The sequence below is a fragment of the Procambarus clarkii genome, chromosome 70, assembly GCF_040958095.1.
Source record: "Procambarus clarkii isolate CNS0578487 chromosome 70, FALCON_Pclarkii_2.0, whole genome shotgun sequence".
Classification (NCBI taxonomy): domain Eukaryota; kingdom Metazoa; phylum Arthropoda; class Malacostraca; order Decapoda; family Cambaridae; genus Procambarus; species Procambarus clarkii.
In genome coordinates, this window is record NC_091219.1 from 16,891,918 (window position 1) to 16,917,373 (window position 25,456).

The 25,456-nt window shown below is 43.2% G+C and overlaps 1 protein-coding gene across 1 annotated transcript in view; it reads right to left on the reverse strand.

Annotated features, from left to right (window-relative positions):
• Nucleotides 1-22,656, reverse strand: part of LOC123775224 (serine/arginine repetitive matrix protein 1-like) — a 63,365-nt gene extending 40,709 nt beyond the window's left edge. Inside the window, exons 1-6 of the mRNA XM_069311509.1 lie at nucleotides 22,048-22,656; nucleotides 15,857-15,910; nucleotides 11,682-11,735; nucleotides 11,309-11,362; nucleotides 7,641-7,694; nucleotides 7,448-7,501 (exon numbers count right to left, since the gene is read on the reverse strand). Of these exons, the coding sequence (XP_069167610.1) occupies nucleotides 7,448-7,501; nucleotides 7,641-7,694; nucleotides 11,309-11,362; nucleotides 11,682-11,735; nucleotides 15,857-15,910; nucleotides 22,048-22,629 (852 nt within the window). The 5' untranslated portion in view covers nucleotides 22,630-22,656. The remainder of the gene's footprint in view (nucleotides 1-7,447; nucleotides 7,502-7,640; nucleotides 7,695-11,308; nucleotides 11,363-11,681; nucleotides 11,736-15,856; nucleotides 15,911-22,047) is intronic.
• Nucleotides 22,657-25,456: the final 2,800 nt, after the last annotated feature.

The window sequence follows — 25,456 nt, forward strand, 5'->3', positions numbered from 1 at the left end:
GTGATCCTGTGGTCCCGGGTTCAATCCCAGGCACCGGCGAGAAACAATGGGCAGAGTTTCTTTCACCCTATGCCCCTGTTACCTAGCAGTAAAATAGGTACCTGGGTGTTAGTCAGCTGTCACGGGCTGCTTCCTGGGGGTGGAGGCCTGGTCGAGGACCGGGCCGCGGGGACACTACAAAGCCCCGAAATCATCTCAAGATAACCCTCAAGATAACCACGGATCCTGCAGCCTCTCCGAGACACAAACCAGGTTTTTACACAATTCCCCCCCATGCACCCCGAGCTCTGCCAATAAGCTATTCTACCTCTCCCCCCTTACTTCATTACACCAATTACAATTCTTATACCATGTCGTAGCTCAGTCGATTAAGGCGCGTCTGGGATCCTTTCGGACGTAAGTTCGAACTCTCGTCACGGCCTTTGTGGATTTGTTCATATGTAAACCAAACCGCTGTGATAAACATGTACATGTTTCTTAAGTGGAGGAGTAAATGCTTGGTGACTCCTGGCCCCGTGCAACCATCCCAGTAATGACCTAAGTCAACAAATACACAAGTTAACAACATCGTTTGTAAACGTCATTACATTCTTGCAATGTCGTAACAACGTGACAATCAGCTGCTGTAGTGACTGTACGACCGGTTGTATGGTGACAACTACCTGTGGAGCAACACCAGGCTCAGGGACGACTCGTCTCGTCTCATTATATAGGCCTACACTGGAGGCCTACAGTACTAGTGTGAGACGCGCCTGTGTGGATCACAGTAGTTCCCGGTGACAATGACTAACTACAGCACACTAGTTATAATCATGTGACTCACAAATGGTGTCGTTACACCTGCATTCAAGTCATTTGTCAACACAGATGTTAAGTGTACATTTACTGTTCTAATATATGACATAGATATCTTACGCAACTGTGATGTCATTGTACGCTAATTAATTGTAATAAAAGTTCTACTTTCATTATTTACATTTGATATAAGTACGATATGATATTCGATATGATATTAGTACGATATGATTACATTTGATATAAGTACGATATCAGTCTCCGTGGTGTAGTGGTAAGACACTCGCCTGGCGTTCCGCGAGCGCTTAGTCATGGGTTCGTATCCTGGCCGGGGAGGATTTACTGGGCGCAAATCCTTAACTGTAGCCTCTGTTTAACGCAACAGTAAAATGGGTACTTGGTTGTAACAACGATTCTTCGTGGGGGTCGTATTCCAGGGAACAGAGGATTAAGGACTTGTCCGAAACGCTACACGTACTAGTGGCTGTACAAGAATGTAACAACTCTTGTATATATCTCTAAAAAAAATATATGAGAGGTGGAGACGGTAAGTTGACTCCGTTCACGCTACACTCACCTACATGTAACTTACATAAGTTAAAGTGGCATATATTGTGTGTTCTTCATGTTAGTTCTAGTGTAGTCAAGCAACTGAAGGAGAAAGATAAGACATATAGGCCCATTTGTTCAGGTACAATGGAACATGACCCAACTGCAACAATGGTCAACAACTATTGAACATCATTGATATGTAACTTGATAATATCGATATGTAACTTTATAATATCGATATGTAACCTTGAAGCAGATCTGCAACCTTATCTCTCCCTTATCCCCCCCCCCTCCCCAGCCCACGTGTTTGCAACAGGTTAAGTTCCTGCATCACCAGTACGGGTCTTGTTCAATCACCACCTTTCTAATGGTCACCCATTGAACTAACAAGACATAAGATTATGGTGAAGCTAATTTGAATGTAGGGAGCAGAGAGAGTATGGGTGAGAGAGAGAGTATGGGTGAGAGAGTATGGGTGAGAGAGTATGGGTGAGTGTATGGGTGAGAGTGTATGGGTGAGAGAGTATGGGTGAGAGAGTATGGGTGAGAGTGATCCGGGTGTGTGTGAATGAACGAGAGGGATGAGTACAGAGAAGGATGTGGTTAAACATGGCAGAGGAGTTTCGGATGTAATGGTGGAGATATAAGACTTCCAACACTCACACTTAGCTGTACGGATGGCCTTATGGGCCACCGCACTCGCCTTCCAAAACAAAACAAAAGAATCAGCCGTCTGCCGGCGGCAGTCTCTCTTCCAAGCTGCACGCTTACAGCGAGCGGACAGCCTGAGCACCGTCCGCACTCCACCAGGGAATGCACTTTCGTGGTCCCCGAGAGGAAGAGCGAGGAATAGAGCGGAGGGCAGCGTCGAAGATGGTGTCATGAAAAAGGAGGAGGGCACGAGGGAGAGGCAGAAGGGAGAGGTCAGAGAGAGCAGCACGGAGGGTAAATAGGTTCCAGTCTGCCTTAGCAAACTGCCACCTAGGGGAAGGAGAGGGGGAGGGTGAAAAGAGCAAAAGGTAACAAGGATGGGGAAATGGTCACCGCCATGGAGGTCATCAAGAACCTGCCACATGAAATCCAAGTAAAGAGACGACGAGCAGAGAGAAAGATCAAGACAGGAAAGGGTGCTAGTCCAAGAGTCCAAATGAGTGGCCTCACCAGAATTCAGAAGAGAGGGGGAAGAAGAGAGGATAAACAGTTCAAGAAGGCGACCCCGGGTGTTTGTCAGAACATCACCACAGAGGGCATGTCGACAATTAAAATCACCCAGCAGGAGCAGACTCCGGCAAGGAGTCCAGTAGGTGTTTAAGATCGGGAAGAGAAAGTGGGACATTTGGGGGGAGGTAAATGGAACAAACCGTGTATCATTTACGAACAAAGACATGTGCAGCAGAACATTGGAGAAGTGACGGAAAAAGTAGGGGGACAAATGGAACATCAGAACGAATCAAGAGAGCAGAAGAGGAACAGGCCCCAGCAAAAGCCGGGAGAGGGGGTATGGGGGAGAGAAAGGAATAGTCACGGAAGCGACCAGGACGAGCCCCTAGCATCGGCTCCTGGAGACAGACACAAAGGGGTGAAAACTGCAAAATAGGAAGTTGATGACTTCATGGAAATTGGCATAATATCCGCGAATATTCCATTGAAGAATAGACATCGACAACAAGAGAAAGGAGAGCAACAGAGGACAATGAAACAAAGAGGAAAAAGGAACACAGCTCGTTAAAGATGATCAGGATCAGCGAAGTCAAAGTTAGGGGGCATGGGTAAACTGAGTAAGGATGGAGGGAAGGGAGCAGGAGGACCGACCAGAGGCCGACGAGGAGGCGGAAAGGGGGGGGGGGGGGACAAACGAGGGTCAAGGACAGCAGCAGGAGGGAGTAATCAGGAGAGTCAAAGTAGGAGCAAGGTCGGGGCCCAATGCAGTTAGGGCTACAGAGCCCGGTCTTCCAACACAGTCCGACTCGGGGGCTTGATCACCCACCCCACGAGCTCGAGAAGGTATAAGACGAACAGAATGAGTCATAAAATGAGAGGTTAGACTTTCATTCACGAATGTGCCCCCACACCCAACACGGAGCTACAATTAGAGGCAGGACACCCAACAAGAGACATGTTGCCGATTGCCGGGGCCCCCCAGGGGGTGCGTCGTGAGTATACGTCCCACAAACGTCACCTTAAGAGCCGTCAGTCCGTCGAGATCGGGTTCAGTGACGAAAGGAGGATTGACAATAGAAGGGTCCCCTCGCTCGAGACGTTGGGTACTACAGTTCTACGGCTGCAAGAGCATGCCTCCCCAAACACCCGGGCGTCAAAACAAAAGAAGGCCGAAAGAATCATCAAAACAGGCAAAAGGTCGGCGGGAAATGCCAATTAGAAAGGAGAAGAGGGGAGAGAAAAACGAAACATAAGGAAAAGGAAAAGTCGTCCAGCAGAATTCGTGAGGACAGCAGCAGGAGCATTGGGCCACAAAAGGACAGAGGACTATCCTCTGTCTATCCCATGGAGCATCACACTCCGGCAGCCGTCCACCAAGCCCTCGCATGGCAACAACGGGCCGGACAGGGAGGGGGTGTGAGTGGTAAGACAGGCAAAGTTTTCAATATGCGCAAATATGCTCAGTTAGCGCCTTGTAATCCATAAGCGTGACATAGCTGTAGTGAGTGAGGACGGGCAGCGCGACGGGCAGCACGACGGGCAGCGTGACGGGCAGCATGACGGGCAGCGCGACGGGCAGCGTGACGGGCAGCGCGACGGGCAGCGCGACGGGCAGCGTGACGGGCAGCGCGACGGGCAGCGCGACGGGCAGCGCGACGGGCAGCGCGACGGGCAGCGTGACGGGCAGCGCGACGGGCAGCGTGACGGGCAACGCGACGGGCGAGGGTGTGGACGACTGGCCACCTCTGGCAGTAAAGGAGGTATGGGCAAGTGACATGACTTTGAGGGAAAGAAATTACAGCCTGGTAATCAAGTGAGGCGACAAAGGGATCAAAGCCAGTCTACATGTTCCCCGGGAAGGAGGTGTGGCCGAACATTTTGGGCACTAAAAGAGATACCAGTAAAACGCTTATTTTCGTGGGGAGAAGTTATGGCCCGGCAGTGAATCTTAATGAGAGAGTTATCGCGGCGTGGCAGCCACTGTGTGTATATGGAGACCTGCTTCACCAAACTCGTATATTTCTGCCCATGTCATAAACACTCCGAAAATATAGGAAAAAAAAACGTTGTGGTCAAAACATTTATCTATTTTTGGCTGAAAGAAGTTACAGTGAACCCGTCTATTACCTTTAGGGGAGGGGGGGGGGGGGCAGTGTACTAAATAAAGGCCTTGTCCCGTTAAATAACACTAAAGAAGGGGAGCCTTAAGAGCCATAACAGCTTGAGTTCATTCTTTCTTGTCAATAAAATTAACCTGACTTCCCCCGAGAATGATTCGTCCCGTCCCATCCCAAATATCTTATCCTGACTCCCTTCCTAGGGCTATATAGTCATGATGGCCTTGGCGCTTTCCCCTGATAGTTCCCTTCCCTTCCCCAGATAATGAACATTTAAATGTAATTATCAAGCACCTGGCACCACTGACAACATGGGTAGACACCATTCATGGTATTATACACACAGCATAAGCATTAACATAATGGGGCTTCAAACAGGCAGGTGTGTGTGAGCCAAGAGGCAGGTAGGTAGGTAGGTAGGTGTGTGTGTGTGGTGTGTGTGTGTGTGTGTGTGTGTGTGTGTGTGTGTGTGTGTGTGTGTGTGTGTGTGTGTGTGTGTGTGTGTGTGTGTGTGTGTGTGTGTGTGTAAGCCAAGAGGCAGGTGTGTGCGAGTGAGCCAAGAGGCAGGCGTGTGCGAGTGAGCCAAGAGGCAGGCGTGTGCGAGATAGCCAAGAGGCAGGCGTGTGCGAGTGAGCCAAGCGGCGGGTGTGTGCGAGTGAGCCAAGAGGCAGGTGTGTGCGAGTGAGCCAAGAGGCAGGTGTGTGCGAGTGAGCCAAGAGGCAGGTGTGTGCGAGTGAGCCAAGAGGCAGGTGTGTGCGAGTGAGCCAAGAGGCAGGTGTGTGCGAGTGAGCCAAGAGGCAGGCGTGTGCGAGTGAGCCAAGAGGCAGGCGTGTGTGTGTAAGCCAAGAGGCAGGTGTGTGTGTGTAAGCCAAGAGGCAGGTGTGTGCGAGTGAGCCAAGAGGCAGGCGTGTGCGAGTGAGCCAAGAGGCAGGCGTGTGCGAGATAGCCAAGAGGCAGGCGTGTGCGAGTGAGCCAAGAGGCGGGTGTGTGCGAGTGAGCCAAGAGGCAGGTGTGTGCGAGTGAGCCAAGAGGCAGGTGTGTGCGAGTGAGCCAAGAGGCAGGTGTGTGCGAGTGAGCCAAGAGGCGGGCGTGTGCGAGTGAGCCAAGAGGCAGGCAGGTGTGCTCGTACAAGGTAGACAGCAGTATCAGGTAGTTAAGGATAGCGGGTGCCCGGGAAGAACGCGGGCAGGCAGGCTGGCAATGTTTACATTTTATCTTATCTAAAAGTGACTTGGATTTACGTTTGGGGAGTTTAACTTACCCTCTGTCTATGAGTGAGGGGATGAGGGAGACCTCTGAGGGGAGAACTACCATCCTACAACACAACACAAACGGGAAAGTTTGTTTTTATATAAGATAAGATATATACGTGGAGCATGTGTGTGCCATAACTGAGAATTCACATACATTGTGATATTTTGTGTATGAAAATTATATTATATATATTCAGGCCTGGAATTTCTTAAATTTAATTAAAATATAGGTATAGTAAGTAAATATATTTGTGTGGAGTTAAAAATGAAAAATTGCTCGTCAGAAGGTAAATGTTGCCATTGTCTATTGTATAACTGCAGCTGTAGCCTCCCCATACAATACCCTGACTGTATCTGTAGCCCCCATACAATACCCTGACTGTATCTGTAGCCCCCATACAATACCCTGACTGTACCTGTGGCCCCCATACAATACCCTGACTGTACCTGTGGCCCCCATACAATACCCTGACTGTACCTGTGGCCCCCATACAATACCCTGACTGTACCTGTGGCCCCTATACAATACCCTGACTGTATCTGTAGCCCCCATACAATACCCTGACTGTACCTGTGGCCCCCATACAATACCCTGACTGTATCTGTAGCCCCCATACAATAACCTGACTGTACCTGTGGCTTCCATACAATACCCTGACTGTACCTGTGGCCCCCATACAATACCCTGACTGTATCTGTAGCCCCCATACAATACCCTGACTGTACCTGTGGCCCCCATACAATACCCTGACTGTACCTGTGGCCCCCATACAATACCCTGACTGTATCTGTAGCCCCCATACAATACCCTGACTGTACCTGTGGCCCCCATACAATAACCTGACTGCACCTGTGGCCCCCATACAATACCCTGACTGCACCTGTAGCCCCCATACAATACCCTGACTGTACCTGTGGCCCCCCATACAATAACCTGACTGCACCTGTAGCCCCCATACAATACCCTGACTGCACCTGTAGCCCCCATACAATACCCTGACTGCACCTGTAGCCCCCATACAATACCCTGACTGCACCTGTAGCCCCCATACAATACCCTGACTGCACCTGTAGCCCCATACAATAACCTGACTGCACCTGTAGCCCCATACAATACCCTGACTGCACCTGTAGCCCCATACAATAACCTGACTGCACCTGTAGCCCCATACAATAAGCACTAGCACTCCTGGCATAAATGGATGGGGAGTGTGATACTTATAATCTTCCCTCTTATTGGCGGATCAAAAGCAAGATGTTCCTGGTCGAATCTATTATATGTCATAACACACACTACATGATCTCCCTGGCCCATCCTACTGTACCTAGATGGGCCTAAGATCTCCCTGACCCATCCTACTGTACCTAGATGGACCGTTAGTTTTCCCTGAATCATCCTTATGTACCTGGAAGGGTCGTAGGATGTTCCTATCCTATCCTCCTGTACCTGGATAACTGATGAACACCATGTGGCCAGATGGGAGGCTCATGGTCTGACCATACACACAATGATAACACAGTGATAAACAGACGGTGGTTACTGTCTTCACCGTCACACTTAAGACTTACCCGGTCCTTCTGTCTAAACGGGAATGGTCTTGAAGGAGTCGGTGATCTGAAGTCCTGAAACATGGAAAAAGGAAAATAGCATTATGACTCTGCACTTGATCCCGTAATAAATGTGTGTCACAATATAGGGTAATCACAGCAGGCCTGACATGTCTTGCAACTGGTTAATTAACTGTTGACAAAGTCCACTCACCCTCTCTGACTGGATGAGCGGGGAGGGTCTGACAGGCGTGGGTGACCGCGGGTCCTGCAACACAACCAAACACTTATGGAACACAAATCTCCACTTGTATTTCGGTATCTTAAATACGGGAGGGAGAGGGGGATGAGAAGAGTACATGTACACAGATAAGAGAACATCGTGGACGTGGCCAGTGTCATAGGTCAACCCGTCCTCTTAAAAATAACGTCGCTTCTGGCCCGTTTGTCCGTATGGCCGAAAGTGGACGTAATTTGAAAATTAAAATAAATTCGGGATTTTTTTTTTCAACAACAGTAAGTTAAGGGTCCTCTGGTAGGTTAGGTGGGCAGGAAATTCTCATAAAGTTTCAAAACGTTATGAAAAACGTTAATGGAAAGTTTCCTCTCCTAACCTTACCGAGTAAGCCGGACGACTCAAACAGAAAACGGGACAGTACGTCACTTTTGTGAGTCTATTTCATTTCAAGTTACGTCCAAATTTGGCCATAGCGCGCATACGAGCCTAAAGTGACGTTATTCTTAAGAGGACGGGTTGGACACGATGCTTGCGTATCTGCACGCTAAGCTGTCACTAAACTGCCATGAGTCAATGACTACTAAGCATCTGTAAAGTAGTGAAAGGTATTAAAGGTTATGTAGATATGTAAACACGTCTCCAGCGAGTATGCATGACGGTGGGGTGGGGGGGGGGGGGGTGCTTAGTAATGCAGACAGTCCCCGTGGCGCAGTGGTAAAACACTCGCTCGGCGCTTCGCGAGCGCTTTGACCAGGGGAGGATTGACTGGGCGCCAGTCTAGCGGCCTCTGTTCACCCAGTAGTCAATGGGGACCTCGTTGTAAAACTTAGGATTAAGGTCCTGCCTGAAACGCTATGTACGCTAGTGGCTTTACAGGAATGTAAGAATTCTTGTATAAATAAATAAATAAATAAATAAATAAATAAAAAGAGTTCGAACCCTACTCGGGTCTCTCTCTCTCTCTGTATATATATATATATATATATATATATATATATATATATATATATATATATATATATATATATGTATATGTTGAATATGACAGTAAGGGTTAGATTAATGATTCTAACACGAATCTTCTCAATATTTTGACTCTCAAAATAACAAAAATTATCCACAAAAAATTAACTCTCCAAAGTTCATTTTTGCATTTTATTTATGGTCTGCCCCCTAGAAGCGTTTCGCAAGAGAATTCTTACATTTTCAAAGACAAATTTTACGTACTTCATTTCATGCTTTTCTTTTTGGGCGAGGTGACAGAACCCAAATCAATGGGTAAATATAATTTTACATAGAACACGAATCAATGGATACATTGTGTATTTTCTCTTCTTTCTTCTGTCTTGGTTCAGGGTCTTGAGGTGGGTCACTTCAAGCAATATGCGCCACAATAAAGCCACTAGCAAGCAATATGTACCACAATAAAGCCACTAGCAAGCAATATGTGCCACAAAGCCACTAGCAAGCAATATGTACCACAATAAAGCCACTAGCAAGCAATATGCGCCACAATAAAGCCACTAGCAAGCAATATGTACCACAATAAAGCCACTAGCAAGCACTATGTACCACAATAAAGCCACTAGCAAGCAATATGTACCACAATAAAGCCACTAGCAAGCCATATGTACCACAATAAAGCCACTAGCAAGCACTATGTACCACAATAAAGCCACTAGCAAGCAATATGTACCACAATAAAGCCACTAGCAAGCAATATGTACCACAATAAAGCCACTAGCAAGCAATATGTACCACAATAAAGCCACTAGCAAGCAATATGTACCACAATAAAGCCACTAGCAAGCAATATGTACCACAATAAAGCCACTAGCAAGCAATATGTACCACAATAAAGTCACTAGCAAGCAATATGTGCCACAAAGTCACTAGCAAGCAATATGTACCACAATAAAGCCACTAGCAAGCACTATGTGCCCCAATAATGTCACAAAAAAGTTTTAAGTAAAAGTCAAAAGCATGCAAATAAACCAATATATATATCATATAATTCAATAATGTAATTAAACCATCTAAGCAACAATGAAATAATATAAACAATCTACAGAACAATAAAATAATGTAAGCCATGATATGAGCAATGGAAACACAAACAACCTGGAAAATAATGACAAAATTCACAGCACCCAAGGAAGGAATTAAGTGTAAGTACTCTAAAGTGCTAAGAAAGAACATCACCCAATCGAGCAGTGAGAGAAAACATGGCGTGTCACCCCAAACATGCCAGCACTAGTAAGTCAAACACAGCTGACACCCTGTACTGGTCCTTGTGACACACCCTATCACTCACCCCATCACAGTGACTCACCCTATCACTCACCCCATCACAGTGACTCACCCTATCAGAGTTATTCACCCTATCACTCGCCCCATCATAATGTTCACCCTATCACACGCCCCATCACAGTGACTCACCCTATCACTCGCCCCATCACAGTGACTCACCCTATCACTCACCCCATCACAGTGACTCACCCTATCACTCACCCCATCACAGTGACTCACCCTATCAGAGTTACTCACCCTATCACTCGCCCCATCATAATGTTCACCCTATCACACGCCCCATCACAGTGACTCACCCTATCACACGCCCCATCACAGTGACTCACCCTATCACACGCCCCATCACAGTGACTCACCCTATCACACGCCCCATCAGAGTTACTCACCCTATTACTCGCCCCATCATAATGTTCACCCTATAACACGCCCCATCACAGTGACTCACCTTATCACTCGCCCCATCACAGTGACTCACCCTATCACTCGTCCCATCACAGTGACTCCCCTATCACTCACCCCATCACAGTGACTCACCCTATCACACGCCCCATCAGAGTTACTCACCCTATCACTCGCCCCATCATAATGTTCACCCTATCACACGCCCCATGACCGTGACTCACCTTATCACTCGCCCCATCACAGTGACTCACCCTATCACTCGTCCCATCACAGTGACTCCCCCTATCACTCACCCCATCAGAGTGACTCACCCTATCACTCGCCCCATCACAGAGATTCACCCTATCACTCGCCCCATCACAATAACTCACCCTATCACTCGCCCCATCACAGTGACTCACCCTATCACTCGCCCCATCAGAGTGACTCACCCTATCAGAGCGTGGGAAGGCTGAAGAGCAGGAAGAGGACCTGGGATCCTACAAAGAAAAATGTATGGTGTTGGGGAGTATAATCTATAGTGTGGAGGCAACACATCAGTTACATTAATGTCCGCCTGAAGACTTCTTGCCCACATTTGGAGTAGAAATATTTAACATCTTCAAGTTAACTTTGGAATACTTAGATTTTAACAATGTTTACATCTGTGAGCGTAGATTGGTAACAGAAATAGAGAAAAGTATTTGTTTATATGGCAGCCGTGTGACGATGTAATAGGATGATAGATAAGATGGTAAGTAAAAGGATAATTATGTAATGGGTTGTGGGTTGGGAGTTTGATGGGTGGGGTGAGTGAGGCAGCAATGGATGGATGAAATAGGGTGATGGGTAGTAGATGAGGATGTAAAAGGATCAAGTAATGGGTTTTTGTGTAGGTCTGAAGGTGCGGATGTAATGGCGGGTGAGGAAATAATGGGTGAAGGAAGACATACCTGACTTATAATGGCAGAGGGCGGCCTGGCGGTGGGCGTGGGCGACCATGGCTCCTGTAACGTGGACACAACAACACCAAACACCATTAGCTTCTTCAACTACCTTGACGCACTCTTAATCACCAATATACTCCAATATTAAAGACAAGTATTCAAATATACTTACAAGTCTATACGATAATGATAATTATATGGAATACATCAATCATTTATACAATTTGACTTGTAAAGGGTAATACTTAACAAGTAAACAATATCGCGGCACTGTTGCTGTTCCGCTAACAAATTTAAAAATACATATTATTCAAAGATTTCTCGCATGCACAACTGTACCCGTGTTTATTATTGTGCACGCCTAGGTGGCAATACTGACCCGGTCTCTATAGAGCGCCGAGCCGGGCCTCGAACCCGGGGGTGAACGCGGCTCCTGCAACACAACCATCACTTTAGTGTACCTCCACACTCACACACCTGCAGCATGTGTACCTCCACACTCACACACACCTGCAGCAGGTGTACCTCCACACTCACACACCTGCAGCATGTGTGTACCTCCACACTCACACACCTGCAGCATGTGTGTACCTCCATACACACACCTGCAGCAGGTGTGTACCTCCACACACACACCTGCAGCAGGTGTACCTCCACACTCCAACCCGTTCTCGCAAATTTAATAAGTCAATATTGACTTATTAAATCTGATACCTATAATAGGTATAGGTTAAGTAATAATTGTAATTACGAAGCAATAAGATGCTTATCTTAAGATACTAACAAGGTTAGGTAAGGTCGGTGTTTTCTATGAATCTTTTTAAGGGTATCTATTATGTTTAGTATATCACCTATGCACGTAGTTAATAAGTCAATATTGACTTTACGAATTTGCGAGAACGGGTTGTGTCACACACCTGCAGCATGTGTACCTCCACACTCACACACCTGTGTGTGTAGTGAACTTAGGGAAAGAACACAAGAAGTAAACCCAGATGTAATTGGACTCACAGAAACAAAACTCTCAGGAATCATAACGAATGCGGTGTTTCCCCAGGACTACACTGTAATAAGGAAAGAAAAGGTAGGAAGGGGAGGAGGCGGAGTGGCTCTACTGATGAGAAAGGAATGGAGTTTCGAGGAGATGGTTATTCCAGGCTGTGAAGGGTTCAGAGACTTCATAACAGGCACCATGATGATGGGAGGACCAGGAGTAGTAGTAGCAGTGATATATAACCCACGACCAAATGAAAGAAGACCCAGGCAAGAGTATGACAAGTAACAACATGGAAGTTAACATTATCATTGAGAGAGCAGCCGCTGCTGCCTGTAGAAATCGATCCCATCTGCTCATAATAAGGGACTTCAATCATGAAGGATAGACTGGGAAAACAGGGAACCACATGGAGGTGAGGAAACATGGAGAGCGAAACTGCTGGAGGTGATGACTAGAAACTTTTTAAGTCAGCATGTCAAGGATCCCACGAGAACGAGAGGCAATGATGAACCAGCAAGACTCTACCTAGTATTCACTCTGAACAATTCAGACATGAAGGAAATAGGTCTTGAAGCCCCCGTGGGTATGAGTGATCACAGTGTACTGTTGTTTGAGTATCTGGTCGAAGAAGGTACCGGTATGTACAAGTTGGATCCCTATTTAAGCCTCAATATAGCACGTCAAAACAATATAGCAATCATTTAACACGTATGGCACTTGGAGATATTAATAGGAGCTGCCTCGTATGGGCCAATAGGCCTTCTGCAGTTACCTTCTTTCTTATAATTCCTTTCCTCCACTTATTTTTGGTGGTCAGGTGATCTGCCCAGGCGGATATAAAGGTCTGATCAGCAATCTTATCTTCATTCTACTTTGCTCTGATGAAGGCGAATTAGCCGAAAATGCGTTAAGCATTTTCTATTTTTCACATGTTATTCTGCATATATATATATATATATATATATATATATATATATATATATATATATATATATATATATATATATATCATTCTGATGTTACTTAACCTAAACAATGATTTTTGTTAACTTTATCAATGCTACTATGTATCTCATAAGTTAGAAGCGTGTCCGCGTAAGCGTAGAAGCATATATATATATATATATATATATATATATATATATATATATATATATATATATATATATATATATATATATATATATATATATGCTTCTACGCTTACGCGGACACGCTTCTAACTTATGAGATACATAGTAGCATTGATAAAGTTAACAAAAATCATTGTTTAGGTTAAGTAACATCAGAATGATAAGGGATGCAAGGAAGCACTTTTTCAGGGTGTAGTAAGCAAGTGGAATAAATTTATAAGTAATGATAGCAGAGGCTATCTCCATGCATAGTTTTAGGAGTCGCTGCAGCAAATTACCGACCGGAGCTGTAGCTCAAGCTTCAACCCAAGGAGGAGATACATTGGCTGTGATACGCCCACCATCCAAATCTTTAACAACACATTCTCACTCCCACCACTTCCAGCCTTACAATGATCCTCACAGAAGACACAAAACGCACCTTGTCTTTCTTCTCTCAACTCCCTAGTCCGAAGCAGACCCCCTAACTTTTTTAACAAACATCACCAGCCCAACTCTACCCACTGATCAAGTCTTACTTCAACCTCACTTCTCACATATACTCCTTATCCCACCTTAAAAACGTGGAAATGAAGCCATTAACAATAATTGTGGTAACAAAGGTGGCATAAATACTGGTACATTGTTCCCCGAGAACTACCAAGTGATTAGTGGAAAAAAATAATAGAGGTATATGTTGCGATAATGATCAAATGATATAATTACAATAATGGCAGTATGAAATAATTTATTATAAAAGTATAAATAAATGTAAAAGTGCCAGGGGAACATTGATTACAGAAATATTGACTGGTAGACACGAGAAGGCCAGAGACAGAGACCTGCAGAGTGAAACTACATGACACTATGTTATGAAATGTCCTGGTATAGCAAATAAAAAGAATAAAAATTACCAAGGGAGAGGATGGGCCAGCTCATGCAAGAATTAATGTATATTTGCTTAAAAAAAACAAGATATTGAGGCGATAGAATTATGTATTAATGAATTTCAACATATAATTCAAATGTATATAATTCAAACATGTATTAATGAATTTCAAATTATAATTCAAATGTATATCATTCAAACATTCTGGTGTTTGAATGTCTAGTGGAGCTGAAAGTACAAGAAAGATGACAATGGTAGTATAACAAAAATTAGTATTCCTAAGGACTATTAATTGGAAGGCTAAATTCGGTGAAGAACACAATATATAGAACGCATGATAGATTATGTCACCCAAAAAATACATGGAAGCTATAGACAAGTTTAATAAAATTCAAATGGATATACAGTACAGGAATAGCCCAGAGTTCAACAAGAATTAACTAGAAACAGATTAATTAAAAGAATTTAAGCTTGCAGAACATAAAATACACAAGAAAATCTAGAAATTATAAGATATCAAAGAATATGTAAGAATCAGATAAAAATTAGTGAAGAAAACATTAAGCTGAAAAGCTACTGTATATAGTTTCTGCCCAGAATCCCAGCAATAAATGATCAGGAATCCAAATTGAAGAGGAAGAAAATTGACTTATAGGGACTGGAAAATTAACAAAACGTTCAGTATTCGAGATTAAGTCAGATTCGTAGCCTAATCTTCGTTAATAATTTCGTAATACGAAAGTCAAAGACAACAAGTATGAACCTGAGTGTAGAGGACGTACAACATGTCACATGCAGGAATAGTGCAGCACAAACGTTCAGAAGACACTGCACCAGAAGCCTGAGAGCCTAATATAAGGCACGTTCACACCACTGACTTGTTATGTGTACATAGTGCAGCCTCAAACGGCTGCTGAAACCCACACAACTGAGTATTGTTCTTAATCTAAAGCGTTAGAGGTATTTACTGGGTAGCGATGGCTGATCTTATTGTGCTCCATATTGTGGTCAAGAATATGAAGGCATCGTATATGCTGAAATTTTTATGTACATTAGTACACAAAATATAAACTTTGTGTACTACTCTTGTAAAAGAGTAGTACACAAAAAATAGGCACTGCTGACAACATTTTTACCGTCACAACAAGTGCGCGAATCCCGTTCCCGCACACCTCATGCCTGAAGGCTTCCGGCAACCAGTACCCTTCACAACACTCTACAACTTGCCCCGAGCACACCCCTCATATTAACACTAAGCATACAACAGCACAAAATAACACTAATGACTAAGTTTGCGTTAAAATAATGATTAATGTGACGTTCATGAAGGAAAAGGTAGCGTGTGTGAAGCGTTAGCACGGGTGGAGGTTGTTTACCTCTGGCTATCTGACACGAACAATTTCTAAATCATCAGTAAAGACATAGATACAGATAGAATAGCCTACATGTGCACATACATAAGCCTTAAGTCTATACACGTTTTAATGATATATAACTTAGTATATGTTTTCACAGTTTTACGTGGTAAATAGCGGATCATAGGAAGAGCAACTTACCCGTGGCAGGTCCCGGAGCAGTATGGGAGAGTGGCGGTAGGGGCGCTGCATGTCCTGTGCCCAGGCCATGGGAGACAATGTGGTACAGTTAGTAATACACTCCCTTACACTCACCAAAATATATCTGGCACATAGGTGTGTCTTATGTACCTATTAATTTTAGATATATAAATAAAAAAAATTAAACCAAGAAAATAATATACCCTTTAACACATAAAGAATTCAGTTTTGCGATTCTTTGTCATTCTTCAGCTAAAAAATAAGCAGTTATTCTCTACATTTAGGACATCCTATTGCTACTAACGGATGGATCGCATTATTAAAACTTCAAACATTCAAGGAGTGTCTTCCATGTTGTAATTTATCGGTGTTCTACTGGACGCGGCCAGTACCTGTGCTACGTTATAATTGTACAGGAAAGCAAGACGCTTTTATAAAAAAATCATTCAATTAAAAGAAAACTCCTTGAATCCAAGATAATTTAATAATACTCCTTCATGCGACGCCAGGATAGGAACCTTTCAGACAGAAAAACACTTGTGGTAGTATTTTCTTTAAAAAGTATTTTTCTGTACTTCAAAACCTTACGCCACCGGATGCAATTCGTTTTGCAGAAATTGACATAGGCTTCTTTGAAAATATCTGACCAAAACTGTGAAGAAATATTAAAATTCAGTTTAAATTAGTGTTACCTACTGTTGACATATATATATATCGGTTAAATCTATAATTACTGACGAAATAAGAAGTCTGAGTGTGCATATTTTATTTACAGTATCTCGGGATTCACACACTATCAAAGATGTGTTTTATGCAGTATTAACCTAATATCTTATTTACTGTGTAGCACCTTATCTAATCAGTTTTCAGATCATAAAATATTGATATTTAGACATTAATAGTGCTGCCAATAAAGGTTAACTTTATTATTTAATAGTAATTATTTATTTGACTTCCCTCTTCGTTCATCCCTCTCAAAACTGGTAATAGTAAAAACAATTCAGAATAATTCAACAAGAATTGTTTGGAGATACGGGAAACGTTGTCTTTGTTAGGTGACCTAGTTCAGTGAATCCTGTCGGAAAATCCGACACCATTTAATAATCATACAGATAATAGCTGTATTACCAACAAGTTACCCATAGAAAACGTAACTTGTAGTGGAATTACCGTCTATAGAAAACGGGATATCATCACCACATACTATTATAATTCACCAGCTATTCTGCTGGGAATTGTTCTTAAATACATTAGTCTTTGGACTTTACCATCATAAAAACATCTTATATAAATTAACTTAATTATCAATATTAAAGTAGAGTAAATGTGACCCTTCTATCACTTTCTGAAATGTGGACAATGTAAGCCAGGCGTCAGAGTGGGGAAGGAGGGCAGCCATTGTTGTGTCACCTCCGAGACGTGTGGAGCAAATTTAGCTCCTATCATATCTGGACAATGTCGGCCAGTAACGTCAATAGTATGGAGTGTTAAACAGCCATTGTTTATATTGAGACCAGAGGCTCACACGGGAGCAAATTCGGCTCCTGTTAATTTTACTTGGACGTAGTGTTATGGAAACCAAAGGTACCATCTCCAACACGATGTCTACAATTCAAGTTAAGTGTTCTTTCCGAAACCCGTTTATCATTCATTTATGGCCATTAATGTCAGGATATAGGGTGACCCGGTTAGAGCACGTGGAAGCCTCAAACTAAAGGTAATTAAGCCAGGTCTTCAATGTTCCATGTACTGTTTTCTCTGATATACTTGTCATATATAGGATTCTGGCTTCACAGCTAGCGCACTTTTGACAGGTCAAGACGAGGAAGGAAGATTTGTGCACCAGTTACTGGGTGATATGGAAGCTACCTCAAAGAGGATAATTTGGTGTCTACACCCTAGTTATACCTGGTGGACTAACCTGCTGTACTATAAGATAAGGAACCTCTTCAATGTATGTAGTTAATTTTGTAGTTTGATTGGCTGCATATATATACTAATAAACCCCCCCTAATGTGTAGAGGATCGATTTGTGAGATTATAAGATTATTGCAGAAATACAGTCCACTTATTATACAAATTGCTATCGAAGTATATAAATTATCGTAAATATAAATTCTATATATATTCATATAAATTAAATAAATATAAATCTCACAGGTCGGTTCCCACATTATTTGGTCCTTCGAACCGGATTATTTGGTCCTATGAACCACATTTGGTCATCTTAGTACCGGATGAACCAGTTAACCAGTGGATTCATTAAATATACTAGTGCAGTGTGATTTAAACAAAGCCAGTCAAAGACAGCGGCGAAGCCTCGTGGGAGCTCAGGAGCCTCCCTCAGCCCAGATCAGCTTCGTCAGCGGTTTCATGCACACCCACAGATTTGGTGGAGTGTTATTCTGTGAAATGACAGCGCTAATATTGAAGCCAGCCAAATTAGTGACTGTGTCTTCGCGATATTGTTCACGGATTTCGTGGTGTTACATTTCGCGAGAGATTATCTACGAATTTTGTGGACTTTATTTCGCGAGGTCACTAATAATATTTAATACTTCTTGATAATATTAGAAGTTTCATAGAGGCTAATTAAGAGGCTATTATCAATAATTGTGTATATTATTTCTCCAAGATAGAGAATTATTTAATATATATTGCACTAGTGATCACAGTATAATATTTGCTAATTGTCAACCCACAACAGGGTAGGATATTAACCATTGACTAGTTGAACTATTATTGCTCATCCTAGTCCCATTATTACCATAGTCAGTTGTACTATATTCAACAATCTAACACCATTAATGAATGGTCCAGACCCTATTTTGGGTGTAATTTTTATCAACTCGAATTGAGTTGTATATATAATAATTTACTTATGATCATTACACCTTTGAGTGATTAATTAGTGTCTATTCCATCCTAGGGTGATATAGAAGAGCTAACCTAAAGGTACTTCCAGTGACACTGGTTTATCACTCAAATCATTAGTGTGGATGATTGTATATATATAATGTGTATTAATTTTAAGTGCTAACCTCTAGTAGAGGTAGGATTATTGCCTAGTGAGTGCAGAATTTACCCTAGGCTACCATCAGTGCTTGTTCAGTATTATGAGCAGCCCAAGTACAAGTCCCACAAGGCTTCACCAACGAGCCAGTATGGATAATGCAGGGAGAATGAAAAGAACCCTTGCAGGTCTTAAAGGCCACTTAACAAGACAGATCAAGAAATGTGAAGATTTGTCACAACAATCTCAAGTTGATTATGCTGACCTGGAAAGCTATTATCAAGCAGCTGCAGGTAAATTTGAGCAAATCAAATGCCAAATGGCTGTCCTTGTGGGGGCAGACTACTACCATCGATTCATCGGTAGCCCTACTAAATATCAGGGCATAACCATGTTAAAGTCTGCAGGAGGTAAATTACTCTCAGGTCCAGTATCAAGCCTGAGGAGACCTATGCCTGCAGATAAACAATACCAATAGAAATCTAAATTTGTCAGCTGATTATATTTCTCCAGTAGCATTATACTAAGGAGATTACAGCTGACTATACCAACAGAGGTTGATGTTAGTATCATCATTTAAAGCTGGAGATGAGTTCATGAGGCCTCAGTGGCAAATCAGTGAACAGTAGCCTAAAACAGCTACAAGTCACTGCGACCAATGTCACTGAACCCACTGCAGTCTCAGAACCATACTTTACTTTAATGATGAGCTATTCAATCTTCTGAATCAATTAACTAAATTAAACCCCAATAAATCTGATGACTGATTTGATACATTTATTATTTAATCAAGATGTATTCCATGGGCCTCAGTGTTTATATATCAGTGACCAGTTACCTGAACAAACTTCAAGTTATATCTAATGTCACTGATCTCACTGCAGTCCCTGAATCATACTTGACTGTAGTACTTGATCACATCCAGTCTTCTGGGTTAAATAATATGTAATAAGGCTTGAATATTAGCCTTTCAAGAGTTGACAGGGAAATGAAATCGCATTAGACTTCTAACCCCTGCAACTCTAGTACGGGACATCCGTCCTGTATGAACAGACGCACAAATGTGTGATTACTAACTACTAACATCAAATTAATGTAATAATTCGAAGGAGGAGTATCGGTGTTCGTCTGTTCTAATTAGGACTTCGACCCGTGAGCAGCCCCTGGGGAATTATGTCGGAAAATCCGACACCATTTAATAATCATACAGATAATAGCTGTATTACCAACAAGTTACCCATAGAAAACGTAACTTGTAGTGGAATTACCGTCTATAGAAAACGGGATATCATCACCACATACTATTATAATTCACCAGCTATTCTGCTGGGAATTGTTCTTAAATACATTAGTCTTTGGACTTTACCATCATAAAAACATCTTATATAAATTAACTTAATTATCAATATTAAAGTAGAGTAAATGTGACCCTTCTATCACTTTCTGAAATGTGGACAATGTAAGCCAGGCGTCAGAGTGGGGAAGGAGGGCAGCCATTGTTGTGTCACCTCCGAGACGTGTGGAGCAAATTTAGCTCCTATCATATCTGGACAATGTCGGCCAGTAACGTCAATAGTATGGAGTGTTAAACAGCCATTGTTTATATTGAGACCAGAGGCTCACACGGGAGCAAATTCGGCTCCTGTTAATTTTACTTGGACGTAGTGTTATGGAAACCAAAGGTACCATCTCCAACACGATGTCTACAATTCAAGTTAAGTGTTCTTTCCGAAACCCGTTTATCATTCATTTATGGCCATTAATGTCAGGATATAGGGTAACCCGGTTAGAGCACGTGGAAGCCTCAAACTAAAGGTAATTAAGCCAGGTCTTCAATGTTCCATGTACTGTTTTCTCTGATATACTTGTCATATATATAGGATTCTGGCTTCACAGCTAGCGCACTTTTGACAGGTCAAGACGAGGAAGGAAGATTTGTGCACCAGTTACTGGGTGATATGGAAGCTACCTCAAAGAGGATAATTTGGTGTCTACACCCTAGTTATACCTGGTGGACTAACCTGCTGTACTATAAGATAAGGAACCTCTTCAATGTATGTAGTTAATTTTGTAGTTTGATTGGCTGCATATATATACTAATAAACCCCCCCTAATGTGTAGAGGATCGATTTGTGAGATTATAAGATTATTGCAGAAATACAGTCCACTTATCATTATACAAATTGCTATCGAAGTATATAAATTAACGTAAATATAAATTCTATATATATTCATATAAATTAAATAAATATAAATCTCACAGGTCGGTTCCCACAAATCCTTTAAAATGAAACAAATGAGCATCATAAAATCTACAGTCGAAGGATATCTCTGAACATACAACTGTTTTGGTTTGGTGATGGGCTTAAGACCTATCAACCACTGGAGGATTAATACGCCACACAAGCGCTTACTGACACCACCTGATACACTTCAGTCCTGGACATGGTCCAGAACTAAACTCAGTCTATTTACACCAGGAAACAGGGTACACCTCGATCTCGGAGTAAATATACTTCTGACAACACGTTTATATCTAAAGCTGATTTTTAATTAATAACCATTAATAAAAAAACCTGTTTATTTTCAACTATTTGCCTTCTTAATGAGTTTAACTTGACATGTTTCATATGTATTCATAAGAGTATATCACTAAGTTCAAAAGTGTAATCTGTCGCGTTAACAAGGTTCCTATGCTGCTTTGACAACACAGTTGAAAACCGTGATTGGGGAGATAAGTATCGTAGCCTAATAAGCTAATGTTAAACTATTCCAAGCCTAATGTAAAAACTATAGTATCACGTAGAGCTAGTCCAATGTGTGTTCTACAGTGTAAACTTATAGTTCAATAATAATTTATTTAAATATAGTGAAAGATCCATGGGCAAAGCGTTCTGTGGCAAAATTAATGCTAAATATAAATATTTGAAATGGCTTAAACTTTCTAACCATTTATGGTTCCATAAACGTTGGATGTTAACTTTGGCTCGAGTGCAACCTTACTCATTACTTTACTTCAACTAGAATCAATTTTAAATTAAGTGTAATGTCATACACTGAATAAAAATTTGAAATAATGTGAGGGGAAAGCCTTGGATCTAACACAACTAAAGTAATCAGTGATGTATTAATAAGAGCTAGGCAGCGAGAGTAGTATGCAGCCACAGGTAGTACTGACCACAGCCTTCTGCTGGAGGTTGGCCTCCTGCGGGGAAATAGGGTGCTGTGGCATGGGGTAGAACACGCCAGACTGCTGTGCTGATTCCTGCATTACTTGTGACGATTGCTGCGCCAAATGACGCGTTACCTTTGATGACTGTTGCGTCATTTGATGCATCTGTACTTGCGTCGACGCCATCTGTTCCGGGTGCTGTGCAAATGGCGTCGTTGACTGCTGTGAGAGTTGTGTTGTAAACTGTTCGATCTGTGAAGCGGCCTGTGAAGCGGCGTGAGCAGCGGCCTGCTGGGCAGCCTGCCGTTGTTGCTGTTGTTCCAGCTGGGCGGCTGCCATGTGTAGCGCCGGCAAGACGGTGGCATGCGTGACCGTGGACGCGCATGGCGACCCTGCCCGGTCAGTGCCCATGCTCAGGCGGCGCAGTTTGAAGGGCGTGGGCGTGGACCTTGGGGAGGCCACAGCTGGCGGAAGCCCCTGCACCCCCGGAGCGGCCACGGGGGAGGGGACGGAGGCCCCCTCCGGCAGCTTCAAGGGGGAGTCCCCTCGGGGGCACCAGGAGCGGGGCCGGTTACTCCGGTGTGACATGGCTGCTCCTGGCCGCTACCCCATCATATCCTGCAACACAACAAGCAACAACATTACATCATACACGTTTTCACTCATCATTTACTCGCCCAATTGACTAAGACTATAAGTCTACACATGCCCCCCCCCCCCCCCGGGGCGGTACACACATATACACACCTCCGGGCGCATTTATCAAAATTAAACTAAATGAATAAACTTGTTAAAATAACAAATTTCTTAAATTATAGCAGAATATTGGTAATAATCATAGCACATGCGGATCATATTTTTTTCTTATCAATTAAAATTGTTATAGAATGTGTGAAGTATGATGACGGCGGGACAGTCAGGCCACTCCACACACCTCATACAACCAATACCAGGCTTCTAACACAAGTGGTACAATGCAGTGAACCCTCACAAACACACGTGTGTGAAATATAAATCAAATTGATAATTGTAATACTATAAACCGCAAACAAAGCCAGGCATAGTGTATTAAAAGATAACACAGGTTCAACGCTACGAGGCGCCACTATTGATCCATACTCATGTACCACATGACGCAATATAAGTACACCATATGCTCAGATATTAACATCAAATAATGACCCCGACTATATCAATTGACAAAATATTCTCAAATTGCCGCACAGTCATTACAGAGCTCATCACCACCCACGTTATATTATTGCAATGATAAAGGACAGCACTTATCAGCAATGGTTGAAGCCTTGCTTAACTGTACAACCGCACCAGGTGGAATATAAATCTCATCATCCCCCAACACTTCTCCAGTACACCTTCAGTGTTGCCTCATCCTCCAACACTTCTCCAGTACACCTTCAGTGTTGCCTCATCCTCCAACACTTCTCCAGTACACCTTCAGTGTTGCCTCATCCTCCAACACTTCTCCAGTACACCTTCAGTGTTGCCTCATCCTCCAACACTTCTCCAGTACACCTTCAGTGTTGCCTCATCCTCCAACACTTCTCCAGTACACCTTCAGTGTTGCCTCATCCTCCAACACTTCTCCAGTACACCTTCAGTGTGACCCCATCCCCCAACACTTCTCCAGTACACCTTCAGTGTGACCCCATCCTCCAACACTTCTCCAGTACACCTTCAGTGTGACCCCATCCTCCAACACTTCTCCAGTACACCTTCAGTGTGACCCCATCCCCCAACACTTCTCCAGTACACCTTCAGTGTGACATCCCCCAACAATCCATCCCCTCAACTAGAACGTCTTATTTCGTCAGTTATCGTCCCCAACGTACAAATTACAAAGTAGTGGATCCCAAATATCCACGTTTTCTATACATGGGAAGGTTAGTTAGGCGGGTTGCCTGTGTTTGTCCCTTGCTGGGTAGGTTAGCACCGTGTATTCTGGACGTTGGTGCACGTGCCAAGACCAGCATGACGAGCCGGAACAATTGAAGAGGGAAGCAGAACAGTGCTTGGTACACCAGTACATGGTGTTCATGCCAGCCTCAAACACGACCTTGGTGTGATCATCTTTGTTCATAACTGGTGGACCAGGCCCTACCCTCAAAAAGATAAGCAAGTAATTATCAAAAGAAGGCACCAAGCTATCTGTGCAGAAAGATAAGGCTTCCCTATTTAAGTAATATATGTAGTTTAATACTGTAGTGAATGTCTGCTAACCAATAATTTATATGGTTGACTACATACATAAACCCTCCATAATGTGTAAGGAAGCGATTTGTGAAACATTTTAAGAAATACAAGTTCACTAACCATCATACAATTTGCTATAGAAAAATATAAATTAACGTAAAATATAAATTACTACATACATTAATATAAATTAAATAAATATAAATCTCACAAGTAAATTCCCCCACAGTCTGGGTGTGAATGGGAGTACTGAAGGTACTGTGGGGCTGAGATGTGAGTCCTTATCTCCACATCCACAATGTCCATGAAAAGGTCGACCAGGCCACCGAGGATACTTTATACTCTCACACTACACTGATGAGAACAGTAAACAATGAGAACATAAACCAAGGGATGCTAAACATTTAATGACAAACTTCGTTGTTGTGGACAATGGTGAAGATGGACCACATTCCTCACTCTCTCAACCCCTCCTCACCATCACTTGGAGTAGCAGATGTACTCTGATATATTGGCTACAACCAGGTCATTTTTGGTCGTCATTGTATATCTTGAGGTTATCTTGAGATGATTTCGGGGCTTTAGTGTCCCCGCGGCCCGGTCCTCGACCTGGCCTCCACCCCCAGGAAGCAGCCCGTAACAGCTGGCTAACACCCAGGTACCTATTTACTGCTAGGTAACAGGGGCATTCAGGGTGAAAGAAACTTTGCCCATTTTTTTCTGCCTCGTGCGGGAATCGAACCCGCGCCACAGAATTACGAGTCCTGCGCGCTATCCACCAGGCTACGAGGCCCCGTTACCGTATAAGTGATAAACAAACCACATCAGAAAACTAAGAAACGACGACGTTTCGGTCCGTCCTGGACCCTTATCAAGTCCTTTAATGAAGAGTTACTTTAGTTTATCTATTAAGCACCACTGATACATGAGAGTCGACAGCGCTTCGGATTCGTAGTCCTGAGGTTCCGGGTTCGATCCCCCGTCGAGGTGAAACAAATATGCAGAGTTTCTTTCACCCTGATGCTCCTGTTACCTGGCAGCAAACAGGTACCTGGGAGTTAGACAGCAGCTACGGGCTGCTTCCTGGGGGTGTGTAACAAAAATGAGGCGTAGTCGAGGACCGGGCCGCAGGGTTGCTAAGCCCCGTAATTATCTCAAGATAACTTCAAGATAACCCCATACCCATCCTGTGGGCAGTAGTGGG